Source organism: Alternaria viburni, assembly GCF_023758015.1.
Source record: "Alternaria viburni strain BMP 2772 chromosome Unknown scaffold_8, whole genome shotgun sequence".
Taxonomy (NCBI): Eukaryota; Fungi; Ascomycota; class Dothideomycetes; order Pleosporales; family Pleosporaceae; genus Alternaria; species Alternaria viburni.
The window spans coordinates 701981-718646 of NW_026055777.1; the positions used below are offsets into that span (position 1 = coordinate 701981).

The 16666-nt window shown below is 52.2% G+C and overlaps 8 protein-coding genes across 8 annotated transcripts; 4 read left to right on the forward strand and 4 right to left on the reverse strand.

Annotated features, from left to right (window-relative positions):
- Positions 1–64: 64 nt before the first annotated feature.
- On the forward strand, positions 65–2113 carry J4E79_004677 (uncharacterized protein; the record flags this gene model as incomplete). Its single annotated transcript, XM_049353560.1, has 1 exon — positions 65–2113. One exon carries the CDS (start codon positions 65–67, stop codon positions 2111–2113), a length of 2049 nt encoding a protein of 682 aa, XP_049212008.1.
- A 97-nt stretch (positions 2114–2210) lies between these two features.
- Positions 2211–4637, reverse strand: J4E79_004678 (uncharacterized protein; the record flags this gene model as incomplete). Its single annotated transcript, XM_049353561.1, has 1 exon — positions 2211–4637. The coding sequence occupies one exon, from the start codon at positions 4635–4637 to the stop codon at positions 2211–2213; it is 2427 nt and encodes an 808-aa protein (XP_049212009.1).
- Positions 4638–5008: 371 nt separating this feature from the next.
- Positions 5009–7129, forward strand: J4E79_004679 (uncharacterized protein; the record flags this gene model as incomplete). The annotated part of the gene is made up of 1 exon (XM_049353562.1): positions 5009–7129. The coding sequence occupies one exon, from the start codon at positions 5009–5011 to the stop codon at positions 7127–7129; it is 2121 nt and encodes a 706-aa protein (XP_049212010.1).
- A 1705-nt stretch (positions 7130–8834) lies between these two features.
- On the reverse strand, positions 8835–9570 carry J4E79_004680 (uncharacterized protein; the record flags this gene model as incomplete). The annotated part of the gene is made up of 2 exons (XM_049353563.1): positions 8835–9447; positions 9494–9570. 2 exons carry the CDS (start codon positions 9568–9570, stop codon positions 8835–8837), a joined length of 690 nt encoding a protein of 229 aa, XP_049212011.1.
- A 301-nt stretch (positions 9571–9871) lies between these two features.
- Positions 9872–10336, reverse strand: J4E79_004681 (uncharacterized protein; the record flags this gene model as incomplete). The annotated part of the gene is made up of 2 exons (XM_049353564.1): positions 9872–10276; positions 10325–10336. 2 exons carry the CDS (start codon positions 10334–10336, stop codon positions 9872–9874), a joined length of 417 nt encoding a protein of 138 aa, XP_049212012.1.
- Positions 10337–10668: 332 nt separating this feature from the next.
- Positions 10669–11863, forward strand: J4E79_004682 (uncharacterized protein; the record flags this gene model as incomplete). Its single annotated transcript, XM_049353565.1, has 3 exons — positions 10669–10692; positions 10783–11211; positions 11264–11863. 3 exons carry the CDS (start codon positions 10669–10671, stop codon positions 11861–11863), a joined length of 1053 nt encoding a protein of 350 aa, XP_049212013.1.
- A 553-nt stretch (positions 11864–12416) lies between these two features.
- Positions 12417–13927, reverse strand: J4E79_004683 (uncharacterized protein; the record flags this gene model as incomplete). The annotated part of the gene is made up of 3 exons (XM_049353566.1): positions 12417–12559; positions 12608–12904; positions 12961–13927. 3 exons carry the CDS (start codon positions 13925–13927, stop codon positions 12417–12419), a joined length of 1407 nt encoding a protein of 468 aa, XP_049212014.1.
- An 832-nt stretch (positions 13928–14759) lies between these two features.
- On the forward strand, positions 14760–16465 carry J4E79_004684 (uncharacterized protein; the record flags this gene model as incomplete). Its single annotated transcript, XM_049353567.1, has 2 exons — positions 14760–14869; positions 14917–16465. 2 exons carry the CDS (start codon positions 14760–14762, stop codon positions 16463–16465), a joined length of 1659 nt encoding a protein of 552 aa, XP_049212015.1.
- Between the last annotated feature and the right edge of the window lie 201 nt (positions 16466–16666).

Consider the following 16666-nt stretch of genomic DNA (forward strand, 5'->3'; position numbering starts at 1 on the left):
GCAGACCGAGTAGTCACCACACTGCCTTTACACAACTGCGTCATCTCGTTTTCGAATCTGAAACATGGCTAAAGATAAGAAGAAGGCGGCAGCGGGAGGCAAAGCAGCAGCTAAGGCTGCAAAGGCTGCTAAGCAAGAGAAGAAGGCAGGCAAGAAAGACAAAAAGGTCGCATCCAAAACACAGGAAGTCGACTCTGATGCGGAAGATGTTGACCTGGATGATATCTTAGCCCAATATGCAAGAGAGCAGGAACAACACCATGCTATCACCGAAATACCCGCTGAGCCGCCGTCTGCCCGAACTTCGAGCACCCTCCTCGCCAACCCAGCGAACGAGAATGAGATCTTCTTGTTCGGAGGCGAATACTTCAACGGAGCCACCGCCAAGTTCTTCAACGATCTCATGATTTACAACGTCAAGCAGGATTCTTGGAAGCAGGTCACAAGTCCGAACTCACCACTTCCTCGATCTGGACACGCTTGGTGTCGCGCTGCCAACACGAAAGAAATCTACCTGTTTGGTGGAGAGTTCAGCTCTCCGAAGCAAGGGACCTTCTATCACTACAACGACTTCTGGAAGCTCGATCCGGTCTCTCGAGAATGGACGCGCATGGAGGGAAAGAGCAAGACCGCTGCCCCACCAGCACGGAGTGGACATCGCATGGTTGGTTTCAAACAGTACATCATCTTATTTGGAGGTTTCCAGGATACGTCTGCGACTACCAAATACTTGAATGATCTTTGGATCTACGACTGCGTCAACTTCTCATGGCACACGCCAAAACTGCAAGCAGCTCGCGCAGTACCAGATGCACGATCGAGTTTCAGTTTGTTGCCGCACGAGCAAGGCGCAGTCATCTATGGCGGTTACTCTCGTGTCAAGACGCAAGCTGGTGGCAAGCAACAGCAACAAGGCAAGGGCAAGAAGAGCAGCAGTGGCGGTCCGGCATCGCGCATGGTGCTAAAGCCTAAGGTTCACGACGACACCTGGTTCATACGTATCACACCACCACCTGCTGATCAACCATCCACTACCCTTCCAACTGTGTCTTGGGAGAAGCGAAAGAAGCCCGCGAATGCGCCAAACCCACCACGTGCAGGTGCGACAATGGCTTACCACAAGGGTCGCGGTGTTCTTTTCGGTGGTGTGCATGATGTAGAAGAGAGTGAAGAGGGCATTGACTCTGAGTTCTTCAATCAGCTGTTTATCTGGAATGTCGAGCGCAACCGATATATGCCACTCACTCTACGTCGGCCGAAGCTTAACGCAAACAAGAAGGCTGCACAGCAAGCGAACATCAGCCGACGGGATCGTGGCAAGGCCGCAGAAGAAGAGCTGCTAGCTAATCTCAAGGCTCTCGAAATGAAAGCCGGTGTAGTTACAGATGCGGATTCGGACGACGAAGCGAAGAAAGCGAAGGAAGAGGAAGAAGAGGAAGAGGCACGTCCAGAGAAGCCGAAGATATTCGAGTTCCCACATCCACGTTTCAATGCCGCACTTACGGTTCAAGCTGATACACTCTACATCTACGGTGGTACCTACGAGAAAGGCGACCGCGAGTTCACCTTCGATGAGCTCTGGTCTGTCAACCTCAACCATCTGGACGGTGTCACAGAAATCTTCAAGCGCGAGCTCGAAGACTGGCAAGGCAGTGAGGATGAAGCCGACTCGGACGAAGAAGACGAAGAAGACTCTGAGGACGATGAAGAAGGTGAGGAGGACGACAAGTCTGTATCGACAGCACCCACGAGTGTCACAGAGTCTCCTGCCGTTGCACCCATTCACTCCGAAGACCTTGGTCCCCAGGAAGAGATATCCGCGCTCACCGACACGCTTCCACACCCCCGTCCCTTCGAATCCTTGCGCGACTTTTACGCGCGCACTTCAGAGCAATGGCAGAATATCATCCTGGAAGAGTTGGACAGGAAGGGAAAGAGCGCAGAGAAGAGTCCGAAAGAAGTCAAGAAGATGGCATTCGAGAGGGCAGAGGAGAAGTGGTGGGATTGCAGGGAGGAGATTCGTGCGCTTGAAGATGAACAGGAGGCAGCGGGCATCGGTGAGGTCGTTAGTCTGGCGGATAAGGAAGGCGCTGGAGTGGGGAGGAGAAGATAGTACCAGAGACGAGCTTGCGGAAGTTGAAGCTTGGCATGTACATATATTGCTCAAGAACAAAAGTCTAGTTGAAGAAGTAAAAACGCTATCGCCTAATTTACATGATGGCTTCAACTACTTCAGACACCCAGTCTAGCTGGACTGAACTGACACGCTTCGCCCACGCCTTGCCAGTAAATACAAACTCATTAAACACGATAGCCTCCAACTTCTTTCCAAACAGCACTGAGCTGGGATGAATCGCCACCGTTTGGTTACCGATCATCGTCTTGTAGCTACCATCTGGCATCAATCTCGCTGTATTGGAGATGAAGCCACGCAGCATGCATGCTAATATGGCTTGACTCCTAGCTTCCGAAGGTGCATTATCGGACTCTGCGTCGTCAGCCGAGAGCAGCTTCTGCTGTCTACACTGTTCCCGCAGCTGTTTCCTGATATTCATTACGTTCTCCATTGCGCGGTGGGATACGTAGTGCTTGTCACACCAAGCGCGACGCTGTGACTTCAGTTCGGCGGCGTATCGCTGAACAGTAATGAGAAGTGTGAGGTGGTCGCCTTCTCGACGATATAGCTCACGCCGGACTTCCTCTGCCTCTTCCTTGCGCTCTTCGGTGACAAGATTCAGGAAGACCTCCTCGACGCTGAGTGCGGATATGATATCGATCACGTCGAGTAGGCAGTCGCGCTCTGGCTTTGCTGCTTCGACTAGCACTCGGCCTAGCGTGGGCGTGAGCGGGAACTTGGCAATTTTGAGACCAATGTCGCTGATTTCACCGGTGTCTGTCAACGCTTGCAAGTGCAGTAGTTGCAGAAGAGCCTTCTCTAGAGCTTCTCGTGGTGGCCGATCAAGGAATGGAAAGCCGAGTACGTCATCGACACCTCGCGCCTTCATTGTCAGAATAGCCTGACTGAGGTCGCAACGCAGAATCTCGGGCGTGGTACGTTCTTCCATAGTTTCGTAGCCGTTTTCAGTATACAACCGATAACACTGGCCAGGTGCTTCACGACCAGCTCGACCTTTGCGTTGGATAGCTGCAGACTTGGAGATTGGCTTCACAAGCAGCGATTCGAGACCTAGGCGACTGCGAAATTGCTTTATCTTCGATTTTCCGCAGTCAATCACAAAGCGGACGCCAGGGACAGTGACTGATGTTTCGGCGATGTTTGTTGCGAGGATGACGCGGCGTGTGCGATAGGGCGTTGGCTGGAAGATGCGCTGTTGGGCGTGTTGTGGAAGGGCGGCGAAAAGAGGTAGCGCAAGAAGTTTAGGGACGTCGTCGTCCATGTTCTCAGCATAGTCGTTGATGAGCTTTTCGAGTCCCTCGATAGTATCTTGACCTGTGAGAAAGACCAGTATGTCGCCTGGCAGAGGCTCCTTGTAATGTATTTGGAAGACGAGCTTGAGAGCTGCTTCGACCCAGTCTTGTGTTGGTTGCGGCAAGTATACTGTTTTGACGGGGTATTGCCGTCCCTCTACAAAGCATGTCGAAACGTTTCCTTTACTTTCCGTAGTAGGTTTCGCGATCGCCTTCTCGGTGTTCGACACAGGCTGACTGTCTCCGAAGAACTTGACGAGACTTTCCACGTCTGCCGTAGCACTCATTACTACGACTTTGAGCGGATGCTTCCTCGCCACGCTACCTTCTTTAGCTGATAATAGATTGCGTAAGAACCCAAGGATCAAGTCGACATTTACACTTCTTTCGTGGACCTCATCTACTACAACGGCGCTGTACTGCAACATGTTGGGATCTCTGAGCATCTCTTGAAGCAGCATACCCTCCGTCAGAAACTTGACTTTGGTGTGCTTTCCAGCCGCAGTGTCGAAACGAACGCTGTATCCAACCTTGGCAGTAGGGCCTTTGTCTCCAAGTAAGCTACCCATCTCATCCGCGACGCGTCGTGCCAGGGAGATCGCCGCCACTCTTCGAGGTTGCGTGATCGCTATACACCCGGTACACCAGGACTCATTGGCCAAAAATTGCGGCACTTGTGTCGATTTTCCGGAACCAGTCTCTCCGGTCAGCACGAGGACGTTGTTTCTTTGCAGAGCTGCTCTGATGATGTCCGCTTGAGGCCATATTGGAAGCGACTTGCGGACAAGCCGCAACTCATCACGCTTCTGAATGACATGCGACGGCACTCTTGAGTCTTGTTGAGAGGTACGAGGTCTGTCGGCCTGTTTGTTCTTTGGTCGAGCTTGTTGTCCGGGGTTTGGTTGAGGTTTGATAGGTTGAGGTGCATCTAATTTCGTGCGCTTGTGCGCCTCTGCTTGCCGCGCAGCTGGAGTTTCGACAACGCTTTCCGTTCCTTTGGGTTCGGCGACGGGATTAGGGTGCTCCGCAGTAGAACTGGGGGTGTAATCGTCGGAATGGTCGAACTTGATCAACACGCCGGCTCCCTTCTTGCCACTCCAGCCATCTTTCGCTGGCTGAACTCTCTTTCTCTTCTTGCCTTTCTTCAATTCCACGGGGAGGTCCTTCGCGCCGTCAACTTTTGGTTCGCTGCTCTTTCCGTTGGACATCTTCGTTGTTGCGATTGGAACCCGCGTTTCACGTTGCCAAAACTTTTCCGCTCTTCCAAAGATCGTTATCGATAAGCCTGCTAGCGTGATACGCGCGTGCACGTGCCGGTGGCCCACAGCCCCACCTGGGCACATTCTCGGTTGCGCACATCACCGGTTGATCACTCATCGCATTGCTGATGTGTAGCAGGACGTGACTGTATCTCATGGTGTTCGGTGGTATTTATCCCGACGCTATGCAATCAATGGTTGACCCCGCCGCTGGGGACGATCAACCGGGAACTTAATCAAAGTAGGGCGGGAGAGGATGCCGTCATAAGCTATATAAAGACGAGCGGGTAGAAGCGTTGCTAACGAATCACGAAGCCATTATGTCTCCAATGCGACTGGGGAAGTGGGCCAAAGTTCTATATTTACTCTCTCTCACATCGCCTGTCGTGGAGAGCAAAATCGATCGCAAGTCGATTGTCCAGCAGTATAATATCAAGCTCAGCCAATCGAACCCATACAGCCCAGTCCAGGTTGGCAACGGAAACTTCGCGTTCGGTGTAGACATTACCGGACTGCAGACCTTTCTGCCGCACAATACTCTTTCATCCTGGGGATGGCACAACCAATCTCTGCCAACGACACCAAATCAAACGCTTCCATCAGACTACACTGGTGTTGACTGGTGGACCCACGATCGCCTCGTCAACTATGCGCAGCCCAACCCAGAACAGAAGAACATCAGTCAATGGATGATTGCGAACCCACATCGTATTAATTTGGGAAGAGTTGGACTGTGGTTCGGCGGCATTGCGGGGGGCAACGTCACCGAAGATCTACTTAGTGGTAAAGAGCAGGTCCTGGAGCTCTGGGAAGGTGTCATCAAATCCTCTTTCTTTATCAACGGAGAAAAGGTTGTGGTAACAACTGTTGCAAGTCCGGAGACGGACACTATCGCTGTAGACATATCGTCCAGCCTAGTGAGGACTGCAGGACTGGGCGCTTTCTTCGATTTCCCGTATGCGACTGGGAAAAATAAGTTCGACGCACCATTTGTTGGTCTCTTCAACGCTACTTCCAACCATTCCACGACGGATGAATACAGGAACAGAGGTGCGACGATCACGCATGTACTAGATGCAACAACATATACGGCCGATATCGCTTGGGAAGGTTATGCCCGCCTCTCGCGCCTGCACAGAAACGAGCACAAATACATCCTAGCCGCCAGTCAGAGATCTGAGACGCTCTCGTTCACTGTTACATACGCTCCTCGGGTGGCCAATGTCTCTTACACTGCAGAGTCAGTCAAGCAAAAGTCACAAAGCTGGTGGGCAGACTACTGGTCGACTGGTGCATTCGTGTCACTTCCATCGGCCAACAATGCCTCTGCGAATGAGCTACAGCGTCGCACAATCCTTTCTCAGTATCTTCTCGCGGTCAACGGGGCTGGTAAAGATCCCCCACAAGAGTCTGGCTTGGTGAACAATGGATGGTACGGCAAATTTCACCTGGAAATGGTCTTCTGGCATCTAGCCCATTGGATGTTCTGGGAGAAATGGGACCTCTATGATCGCAGTATCGGCGTCTATGAGCGCTTTCTACCCAGCAGCTTCGAACGGGCTGAAAAGCAAGGATACGAAGGCGCGCGCCTCGGCAAGATGAGTGACCCAAGCGGTCGATCTGCGCCAGGCGAGATCAACAGCCTCCTCATCTGGCAACAACCGCATCCCATGTACTTCGCCGAGATGGAATACCGATCTTTCCCGACCGAAAAGACTCTCGAGAAATGGGATGAGATCTTGACAGGCGTTGCGGACTTCATGGCCAGTTATGCCTTCTGGAATTCCACAACGAATCAATACGATCTTGGGCCGCCCATGTATCCAGTCTCTGAGAATACTAATCCCAACGAGACGATTAATCCGACGTTCGAGCTAGCGTACTGGCGCTTTGGTCTCGACGTAGCGTCGAAGTGGCAAGCGCGGCAAAACAAATCTACCCCGGAGTCCTGGATACATGTACATGACAACCTAGCGCCTTTCCCCATTGAAGAGGACGCGTATGTGACGTATGAGGGTATACCAAACATGTGGACTACACCCGAATATACGGAAGATCATCCAGGACTTCTGGGTATATATGGCTGGTTGCCCCCAGACCCTCGCGTGAACATGACAATCTTCAATAACACCGTCGCCAAAGTACACGAGACATGGAACTTTCCCTTTTCTTACGGTTGGGATTTCCCATTGCTGGCTATCACAGAAGCGAGGAGAGGAGATGCGGAACGCGCAGTTAGTCAGTTGCTTGACGTGAACAATGCTTTTGATGAAGTAGGAATGCCAGAGGGGGGAACAAGAGTGCCTACGCCGTATTTTCCGAGCTCAGCGGGCTTACTGCTTGCGGTGGGGATGATGTGTGGTGGCTGGGATGGGTATAAAGGGCCAGTATGGCCGTCGCAATGGGATGTAGAGTGTGAGGGTTTTACGCGGGCCATGTAGGGTGATTGCTGAGACATATCATTCATACACCGCGAGTATTCCTAAACGTCGTTCTCTTCATCCCTTTCCTCTTCACTATCCGCTTCTGGAAACTCCCCCATCTCTATGAGGACGTTTGCGAGAGCAACACCCTGTTGATCTAGAAGTGAAACGCCCAGGTCTAGCATTTTCTTCACATTATACCTAAACCTCTTCCAGGTTTCCATCCTTCTCGTGTCCGCCATTTTCATCTTCTCTCGCCAGAGAAATGGCTTTCTTTCGAGATAGTCGTTGACTGAACACATGCGAATGGCATGTAACTTCCTGTCCGGCGGCAACGACCCGACGACCTGAAGCAATGACTCTAGAGTTTGAACTCCGTAACCAATGTTCTCTGGGAACCGACGAAGCACAATCTGAGTGACTGATACAGGGACATCACAGAGAGGCCCTGTGGCATCGAAAGTATCAAATACTTCCAGAGAGGATGTGTGATCAAAGACCTCGGACATGTTGGCCAGTTGGCTATCGTCAAATTGCAGCATTCTCAAGCCGGCACCGTACTTTGCCATGAAAGCAGGCAGATTACTCAATTTCCTCCAGTTATCGTGCGGCTTCCGGATTGCAAAAGCTGAAAGCTTGGGCATAGCCGAGTGTGTGAGCCAGCCTATTAGCTCATTAGTGGCGTACTCTGCATCCAGCTCGACCAAGCGCAGATGAGGGAACTCAGATGATTCAACATCGTCCAAGCCGCGCGTTCGGCCTCTAACCCCCAGGTGGAGGTCTCTGAGGGCTGTGCAATGTTTTAAAAGAGAAAGCGCTTCCTGAATACGGATGAGGCGACGTCCAATGATTATATACAGCTTTGTAAGTTGTGGGCCGTGAGAGTGTACAATAGCTGCGATTTGCGGACGCTGGAGATCAAAACGACAAAACAATTCGCTTAAGTTCGTCATGCGGGAGAGCAGAGTGGGCAATGCAGCTTGCAACGCCGTCAAGGCTGGTTCAGTAGGGCTTACGCCCTCATCTCTTTGGATCCAGAATGAGCGCACCCAAGAAGCTTTCGGAGCATCGGATTCGATGGTACGGTCAAGGAGACAGGTCAAAGCTGTGATGTGGTTGAACGCTAGATCATTGTTGCCGTCGATCGTTAAATGGCGGTAGACAAGTGGCTCTACCAAGTCCTGCGAGAGGTCAGATGGAAACACAATGATTCGATCTGGAATTCTTTGTACCTTCCACGACTTGCACACATATTGCAGTCTCTGTAGATCACATGTTCGTTCTCTTCTATACTTGAGAGACTGGTTGAAAATGTGGGTGTCGTAAGTGACCACATGCTCGAATATGGTGAGCCATAGTTCGGTGGGTAAAGCGGGTAAGGCTCGATGCTCAATTAGCCGTCCAGGGGTTATGTCCATGATGCGATCGAAGTGAATTAGAAGACAGGAGGGTCAGTTGGGTGACGCTGCTTGGAAGGTGGATTTGTCTCAACACAGGCTAGCGCAGATCTGGTTAGACAGACCCCCGAGATCAGGCGAGCCGGGCTTGCATGTCATTAAATCTACTTGGGGGCAAATGCTGCAACACGCTGAAGCATACTACTTTCGCAATCTCCAATCCCTTCATCAGCTGCTCCGACTCCACAATTCACCTTTGCGGTGACGATGTGTGCGATACGCCACGCTTATAAGTCCCTCTCACAGACCGCCAACCATGACTAGAGCTATGTCTCCATGAAGTCCTTCATGCTTGTTGTCCACGAGGTCATCTTTGAATTGGGTGTCCTCGCACATGCCATAAACGCTTTTGACAAGTCCAGCGTGAAGGCGAGTGGCATATCGTCAAGGTGAATAGCCCAATTCTCTTTCGCCTCTCTGACCCACACATCAACCATGAAGCGCCTGCCGGGGGATCCCTCCGGAGTTCCATCGTATATGGTCTTGACTATGCTGGAGCCGGGACGTAGTGGCTTGTAGAAAGGCTGATTGAGAAGGGCGTCACGGAAGGCGACTAAGACGGCGTTTTTGAATGCAGTATCCATGAGCATCTCTCCCATAACGTAGCTCTTGCCAAGCATACCGGTCTCATGATTGAACCTCCCTGTATTCTTCGTGGTGACAGTAGGGAATGTCTTGAAGTACAACCAATGAAGGTAAATTTTGAAGATAGCCGGGTCTTCGTCGACAAGAGTGACGGTGCGCGCATCAACACGAGATGCTGCCCATTCTTCCTTCATGGCCTTGTCGAAGAACTTTGAGCTTCTCCTGATGACAGCTTCATGGACCGGAAACTTGGTTCCCTCCTTGCCAACGTTCACTGTGATCGTGTCGAAGAGGCTAAACGCTATCAATATTGGTTCTTTCTAAGAAGTGAAGAACTCACTCGAAGGCGTCTGTCTGCAGGATTCGCCCATGTTCAGACTTGAACTCGATCGCCGGTTCCTCAATCTGTCCCGACATCGCTGCAGAAGATAGTTAATTGGCGGTTGTCGTTGGTTTTGTCGCCGTGTTTTGGAGGGGAAGTTGAGCAAAGAGTAGTGTAAATAAGAATGGCTAGAGCGGATTTTCATAGCGTCTCTAGGCAAGGTGATAGTGAAGATGAGTGGTAAGAACGCAGTGTCGCGCAGCAGATTGAACCATAAAGAGGCGAGCGCGCCTGCCGTATCGGGATAAGGCGAGCGAGGGCATGTTCGGGTGTCCAGGACATGTTATCCTTATTTTACATTCTTCACAGTATAATACAGGGTCGTAAATTCGTTCCTCAAGACCATCGAATCTTCATCTTCCACTGATCCAGTTTGGCCTCCCACCATGTCTTCTGAGGCGCCCGCTCGATCTCCTCCATCAGTCTGGTATAGTGCTCCGGCGCAGATGTTGGCTTCAGTACACCCGGTGACAGCGCATACTTTGTGCTATATCGGTTCTCCAGTAACGAGAATAGTGCGTTTACTTGGGCTTGCTCGAGCTTGGGATTCGCAGGCGGCGAAGATGCGGCCGGTGTTGTAGGTGCGGGCGCTTGGGGCTTTGCGCCCTCTTCGGGGGTGGGTGTTATGGGTTGGACGCCGAATGGTTTGCCATGATGCTCGATTGCGCGTGTGAAGGGTAAATTTGGGCGCAGAGCGTCTTTTGGCCAGAGAGCGAGGAGGCGGGTGTATTGCTTTGTTATCTGGACTATGTCAGCTGACTATTTTGCAATGCACTGCTGTGTACTCACAGTATTCGCCATGGTTGTGTGTGAATTGAGAAAAAGTGAAGTTCTTCACCTTGTCGGGTCTCAAAGTCGATGATGCTTCGGTAACCAGGGTCCAGGCGCTATTGGATCGTGGCGCAGCAGCCGTGTCGCATGGCCCAAAAGCGAGCAACTTGCATTTGAAACGCCTCCTCCACTGCACCTGCCGCCTGACACGCTCCACCCACCTGCACCTCCCTCCTACAACCGCCGTCTCTCTCGTCCACGCTCGCTGCCTTACCTATTCCTACGACTCCCCGCCTTGACGACATCCGATAGCAGATATCCCATCGCCCCCTTCACGTCACGCATCCGGTTATCCGCGCAACATGCCTAGCCAGGGCTACGAGAGGGTGCGTTGCCCCGGTCCATCCCGACCACCATGCGACTGCGCGAAACCCCTATATTGCTTTCGCAACGACAGCACTAATGCGTTAATCCAGGTAGCCGCCCAAGACGAAGAAGACTCTCCCCAGACGCTGCAACCCGGCCAGCAGTGGCCCCCGGCCTCGCCACCACCCTCCTTCCGCTCGCGCGCATCATCACCGAACGGCACATCACGGCATCTCCTATCCGAGGATCCTATCACGAATGAAGAAGACCGCACCCTCGCCGATACCTTTGACTCGGATTCCGATGACGACGACGACGATAACGATGGGCGCGACGATCGGCAACGGCTGATGCGGGGAAACCCGAGGACAGAAGACGAGGCGGCGCCACCGGGCATCCAAAGGAGAGTAACGGAACTGCCAGTATTCAACACACAAGCGCCGACTCCAGGGCGAGTGTACGGTGGAGGAAACGGTGGTGTCTGGGCAAATCTCAGCGCAAAGCCTACCAGAGGGGAAGATGCCGAGGAGAAGCCTCCGGTACGTATCAGACTATCGATAAGTCGCGTGAATCACTGCTAACATGCATCAGACATATGAACAAGCTGCCGCAGACGCGACACCACCCTACTGGGAAACCACCATCCTCGCTCCCGGCACTTTTGGCGATGAAGTCTTTGTCGAAGGCCTCCCCGTCGGCTCCCTCTTCAGCTTCCTCTGGAACGCCATGATCTCCATGTCCTTCCAACTCGTCGGATTCCTCCTCACCTACCTGCTCCACACGACCCACGCCGCAAAGAACGGATCCCGCGCTGGTCTCGGTATCACGCTCGTGCAGTTCGGTTTCGGATTCCGCTCCGCCGTACTCTCCCCGAACAACGGTAGCAACGATAACCCCGGACAAGGGTTCGACGGTGGCGTTCCAAACGACCCGAATGCGCACGACTTTGACCCGGACAAGGTCGGCAGTGGAAACACAGGGGGCAGTGATATGACACCCGCCGCGAGTGCCATCACAGGCAGTGACTGGATAGCGTACGGCCTGATGATTGTTGGCTGGTTCATCTTGATCAAGAGTGTATCGGATTTCATTCGCGCAAGGCGGCACGAACAACTCGTTCTCCAGTCTCCCGATCGGGGGCTGGGTGTGGCGGTGGTCGCCGAGGGTGAAAGCCCGGAGCGCAGTGTATAATTTCTTTAAACGAGCCTCAGACTGGCATCTTCTTTTCTCTCCTTTCATAGCGTATTACTTGGTTGCATCTAGGGACGGCGTTTACTATTGGCTAAAGACAGATCGAAAGACACGCGCTTCGCTGTTGTAGCAGCACATTACCGCACGATTTTCCTTATACACCTATCTATTACTTTATTATCCAAATCCCCTTCCGGAGTTTCTTCCACACGAAGTCCGTCACCACTCAGCTACTTCCCCTGTCCTGATGCAGTTCATTCTCTAGCGTCATCGAATGCTCAGCTGAAATAACACATGGCGGTGGTAGAGATATGTTGAATTAGTCTATCGGCTATTGTACATGCACAACATGTGCTGGGTATCGTTGGGGTAAAAATCTTAAAACAGCTCTTGACAAAGCGCTCATGTCTCGTAGACGAAATCAAATCATGTGCCTGATGACACGTTAGCAAGCATCTCTTGAGATGAATCGCAGACATGACTTACCACAAGGAACCGCCGCGCATGAATCTTTGGCACAGATTTAGCATGCGACCCGTGAAAGTTGCAATCGTTACATTACAACGCACTTTTCAGTCGCATACACTTCTCCGTACTGGTCCACACCTGCCATCATCTCGTTGTACCGCTGCTTGTTCTTGACTTCCTCTGGAAACCATTTCTTAAGGAAGGCGGCTTGTTCGGTATCGAGATTGTCTATCATGTGGTTAGTGTTTGACTTTCATACACCATATGAAAACTTACCTGAGTTTGCATCGAAGACTGTCTTCTCGCGGCAGAACGGACAGTTGTATTGCTTATTGTTTTGCATCACAATTAAGCACCGAATGCAGAAGGTATGGTTGCAGCTAAGCTTGACGGGCCGCCATTGGATCTCCATGCACATAGGGCAAGAATAGTCGTCTATCTGCGGGACGTGAGATAGAATCTGTGTGTTGACCTCTGCGCAGACGGCTTTGGCGAGGTGTTCCGAGAACTCTGGGTATTCTACCTGGCGCGGGAATGTGGACTTTACACCTAGAGCTGTGCGTTTGTCGAATTCTAGTAACAAGTTAGTTCACCATTCGCATGTTTGTTGGAGAAATAGAGAGACCTACTCTTAAGGATCTTGATCATGGCATTATGGTTGATCTCACCGAATCGCAGGCCCTGGAGGATCTCCCGGTTGATATGCATGAAGGTGTTCAGTGCTTGTAGATTCTCCTTCTTCTTCAGTTGTTCCACCAAGCCAGCCTTGGCAATCTTATTTGAGAAACCTGCCAGTCTCGCCATGGCCTTTTCCGAGTCGTGCGATTTGTGGTCCATCTCTGTTGTTCCAAAGAAGATGCCTTCTTCCACGTATATCTGAAAGATTTGACGCCAAGCAGTGAGCATTTTCCTGTTGGCTCTCCGGTCTGGATCCGTCAATTTTGCAACTTGCTTCCCTAATGCTTCGATTTGGACATTCATTCGCTTTTGCTCCCGCTCCTGCAATTTCTCCAGTCCTGTAACTTCACTGGTAAGCCTGGTGAAGAACTCCGTATCCGAGGTGATGGGAACCTCGACTGTACGGTACCCTGGTCGGTTGCGAGAAGCATTGGTCGGGGTGGTAGTTATAGAATTGGATGGATCTATGGAGTCGATGGATTGGAGTGACGATTTTGAGTCGTCCAAGACGCGCATGTCAGACATGCCCGTCTCAACAGCCAGCATCTGAAGCTTGCGTCTGGTGTCATCATCGAGCTGGGCACTCAGTACCTCTCCGCTCGACTCGTTTACGTAGAAGAGGAGCTTCGGATGGAATGCCTTGCGCGAGGGCGATGCATTGTCCTTGGCACTGTCGGGGTTGAGAATGTACTCGAAAGGTCGTTCTTGATCATCGTCTTCTCTGGTAGAAGCATTGTAGTCTTCGACATGTTTGAGTAGTTTGGACAAGGTAGCAGGGTCAAGGCCCACTTGCCGCAGCTCGTCGGTAAGCCTCTTGATGCATTTCTTGAGCTGCGAGTACGAGATAGCCGAGTCGACCCACTCTGGCGGGAAGCCCTCATCCCGGAGAGTCTGCTTGAAGAGATGGCCGAACTTCATGTTTGGGCAGGGTTGACGAGGTACCGTGGTAGGGCTGGCCGATCAGAAGGCGCAGAGGAGGCACGTGGGGAGCTGAGTGGTTGCGACCCTTAGCGGGGTACCTTCCACGCTTGTTCGGCCACAGTTCCGGGTCGGGCTAACGAAGCGTTCCAGCGATCACCGCCCTGGAATATGCAGATGCGGCTGTGTAGTAGAGAAGGATTATTGGGAACGAAGTGTCAAAGAGTCCCAGATGTGTGGTGGTGGGGAAGAAATGGTGTTGGGTGAGAGAATTACGACTTGTCAACAAGGGCGATTTGCGCCGCGGGTCATGCGCCTGTGTGCCTGGAAAGGATGCCGCTAAATCGAGACCCCAGAATTCGATGGAGATTCGTCTTAGGCCATCACGAAGACATGGGGATGCGCCTCTCTTATGAAGCAAATCAAAGCATGGCGTGTGCCGGCTTTCGGCGCTGTCTAGACTGCGGTGGCTCCAATAGCGCTCTTCTTCAATCACTGTCTGCTCAAACTTTTCGCCTTCGCAGTCCGCGACCAATCAACGCCAAGCGCACAGTCATAGGCGATTTGCTTGCAGTGACGCAACATGGCTCTTCGCGACTCACCCAACTAACACGATGTGAAAGCCGGGGTAGTCTCGCTGTATAGCAGGCTGTCAGCACGCGCACCGAGAAGCTGTGAAAGCTGCACTACAAACTTATATGCTGTCACTCTCCCATACACGCCCACACAACTGAACTGCAGCATCCAGCCACTGCCACTGCAGGTAGTCCGAGACCCGAAAATCTCGAATACGTCCGAACCGTACACCTAGCTGCATCGAGCCAAAGCCACTATGGGTGCATCACAGTCCACCGGCGGCGGCGACGCGCCTAGTAATGCCGGCGAAGTCAAGACAAGTTACTACGAACTACTGGGTGTGGAGCGCAATGCCACCCAAGACGAGTACGTGACACGACGCACGTAACAAATTCAATACTAACATCCACAAGACTCAAGAAGGCATACCGCAAAAAAGCGCTCGAGCTGCACCCCGATCGAAACTACGGCGATGTCGAACGTACCACTGCCCTCTTCGCCGAAGTCCGATCCGCATACGAAGTTCTCTCAGATGACCAGGAGCGCGCATGGTACGATGCACACGAGAGGGATATACTGCGGGGTACTACTGGCGAGGAGACCGGCGACCATTACCAGGGTGACATGAAGGTTACGACAGCCGACGACATAACGCAGATGATGGGCAAGTTCAGGGGGAATGTGGACTTCTCAGACTCGCCCAACGGCTTCTTTGGCTTCGTACGAGAGACGTTCGAGCAACTTGCGCGCGAAGAGGAGTATGCCGCTGACTACGACGACCTCGACGTACCGGATTACCCTAGCTTTGGTCACAAGGACGATGAGTACGAGGGTGTTGTGCGCGACTTTTATTCCGCATGGAACGGCTTCGCGACGGTGAAAAGTTTTGCATGGCTGGACGAATACAATCCCTCTCTTCAACCTGATCGCCGCTATCGAAGGGCAGCTGAGAAGGAGAACCAAAAGATCCGCGACGAAGGCAGAAGGGCGTTCAACGATGCGGTCAGAACGCTGATTGCGTTCGTACGCAAGCGAGACCCACGATATACTCCGAATACACAGACGGCAGAGGACAAGGCCAAAGCACAGCGGGATGCTAGGAAAGCGCAGGCTGCACGAGCAAGAGCTGCGCAGATCGCCAAGATGGAGCAGGAGGAGCAGGCGGTGCCAACTTGGGCTACCGCACGTCCGGCGGATGAACTTGAAGAGGAAAGCGAAGGTGAAGTCGAGGAGGACGTCTACGAATGCGTTGCGTGTAACAAGACATTCAAGAGCGAGCGGCAATACGATGCCCATGAGAAGAGCAAGAAGCATCAGAAAGCAATCCAGGCTCTCAAGAAAAAGATGCAAAAGGACAACGCCCATCTGGATTTGGACGAAGATGCCCTCAAAAGCGATGAGATTCTACCGGTAGAGGATGAGCTTGCGATGGAACCCGAAGTTTCTGGTGGTGGAGACTCCGATGCATCCGTGAAAAACCTCGCGACAAAGACGAATGAGCTTGACATAGACGACCACACTACAGACGAGGAAGAAGGCCATGTGGACCGAATGGCACCTAGTAATACAATTTCTGCATCGCCCGTCGACTCAGAAACAAGCTCAGACGTTGACGACGAATATGGTTCGCGCTCCGAAATAGAAGCACGACTTGCTGGCGCCAGCACAGAACCCTCCACAGCACCCACCGAAGATCTCGACTTTAAACCTGAAGATCCCACAGAACCAGAAGTCACCGCCCCACCGGAACCCAAGCTCGGCAAGGCTGCGTTGAAGCGCATGAAGAAGGCTGCAAAACAGGCTGAGAGCGAAGAGCCCGATATCAAAAACAAGTGTAATGGCTGCAGCGCTGGTTTCTCGTCCAAGACTCAACTGCATCAGCACTTGAAGAAGCATCCCGAACATGCGGCGCTGAAATCTGTCGCGCAACCGGGTGGTGGGAAGAAGAACAAGAAGCGGTAGTAAAAATGATGGCACGAATTACGATTTGTATGAGAGACATGATGTTCATGTATGGTTTGCTTTGGCATAGCGCAGGTGTTTGCTGGAGGCTAGATGATTTGTTAGACTTGCATTGAGCGGTTGTCGCTCGCATTTTCAAGGCGTCTTTGGATATGCTGTCGCAGAAGTCACGTTCAGAACAGAAGCTGTCGCTGATATACA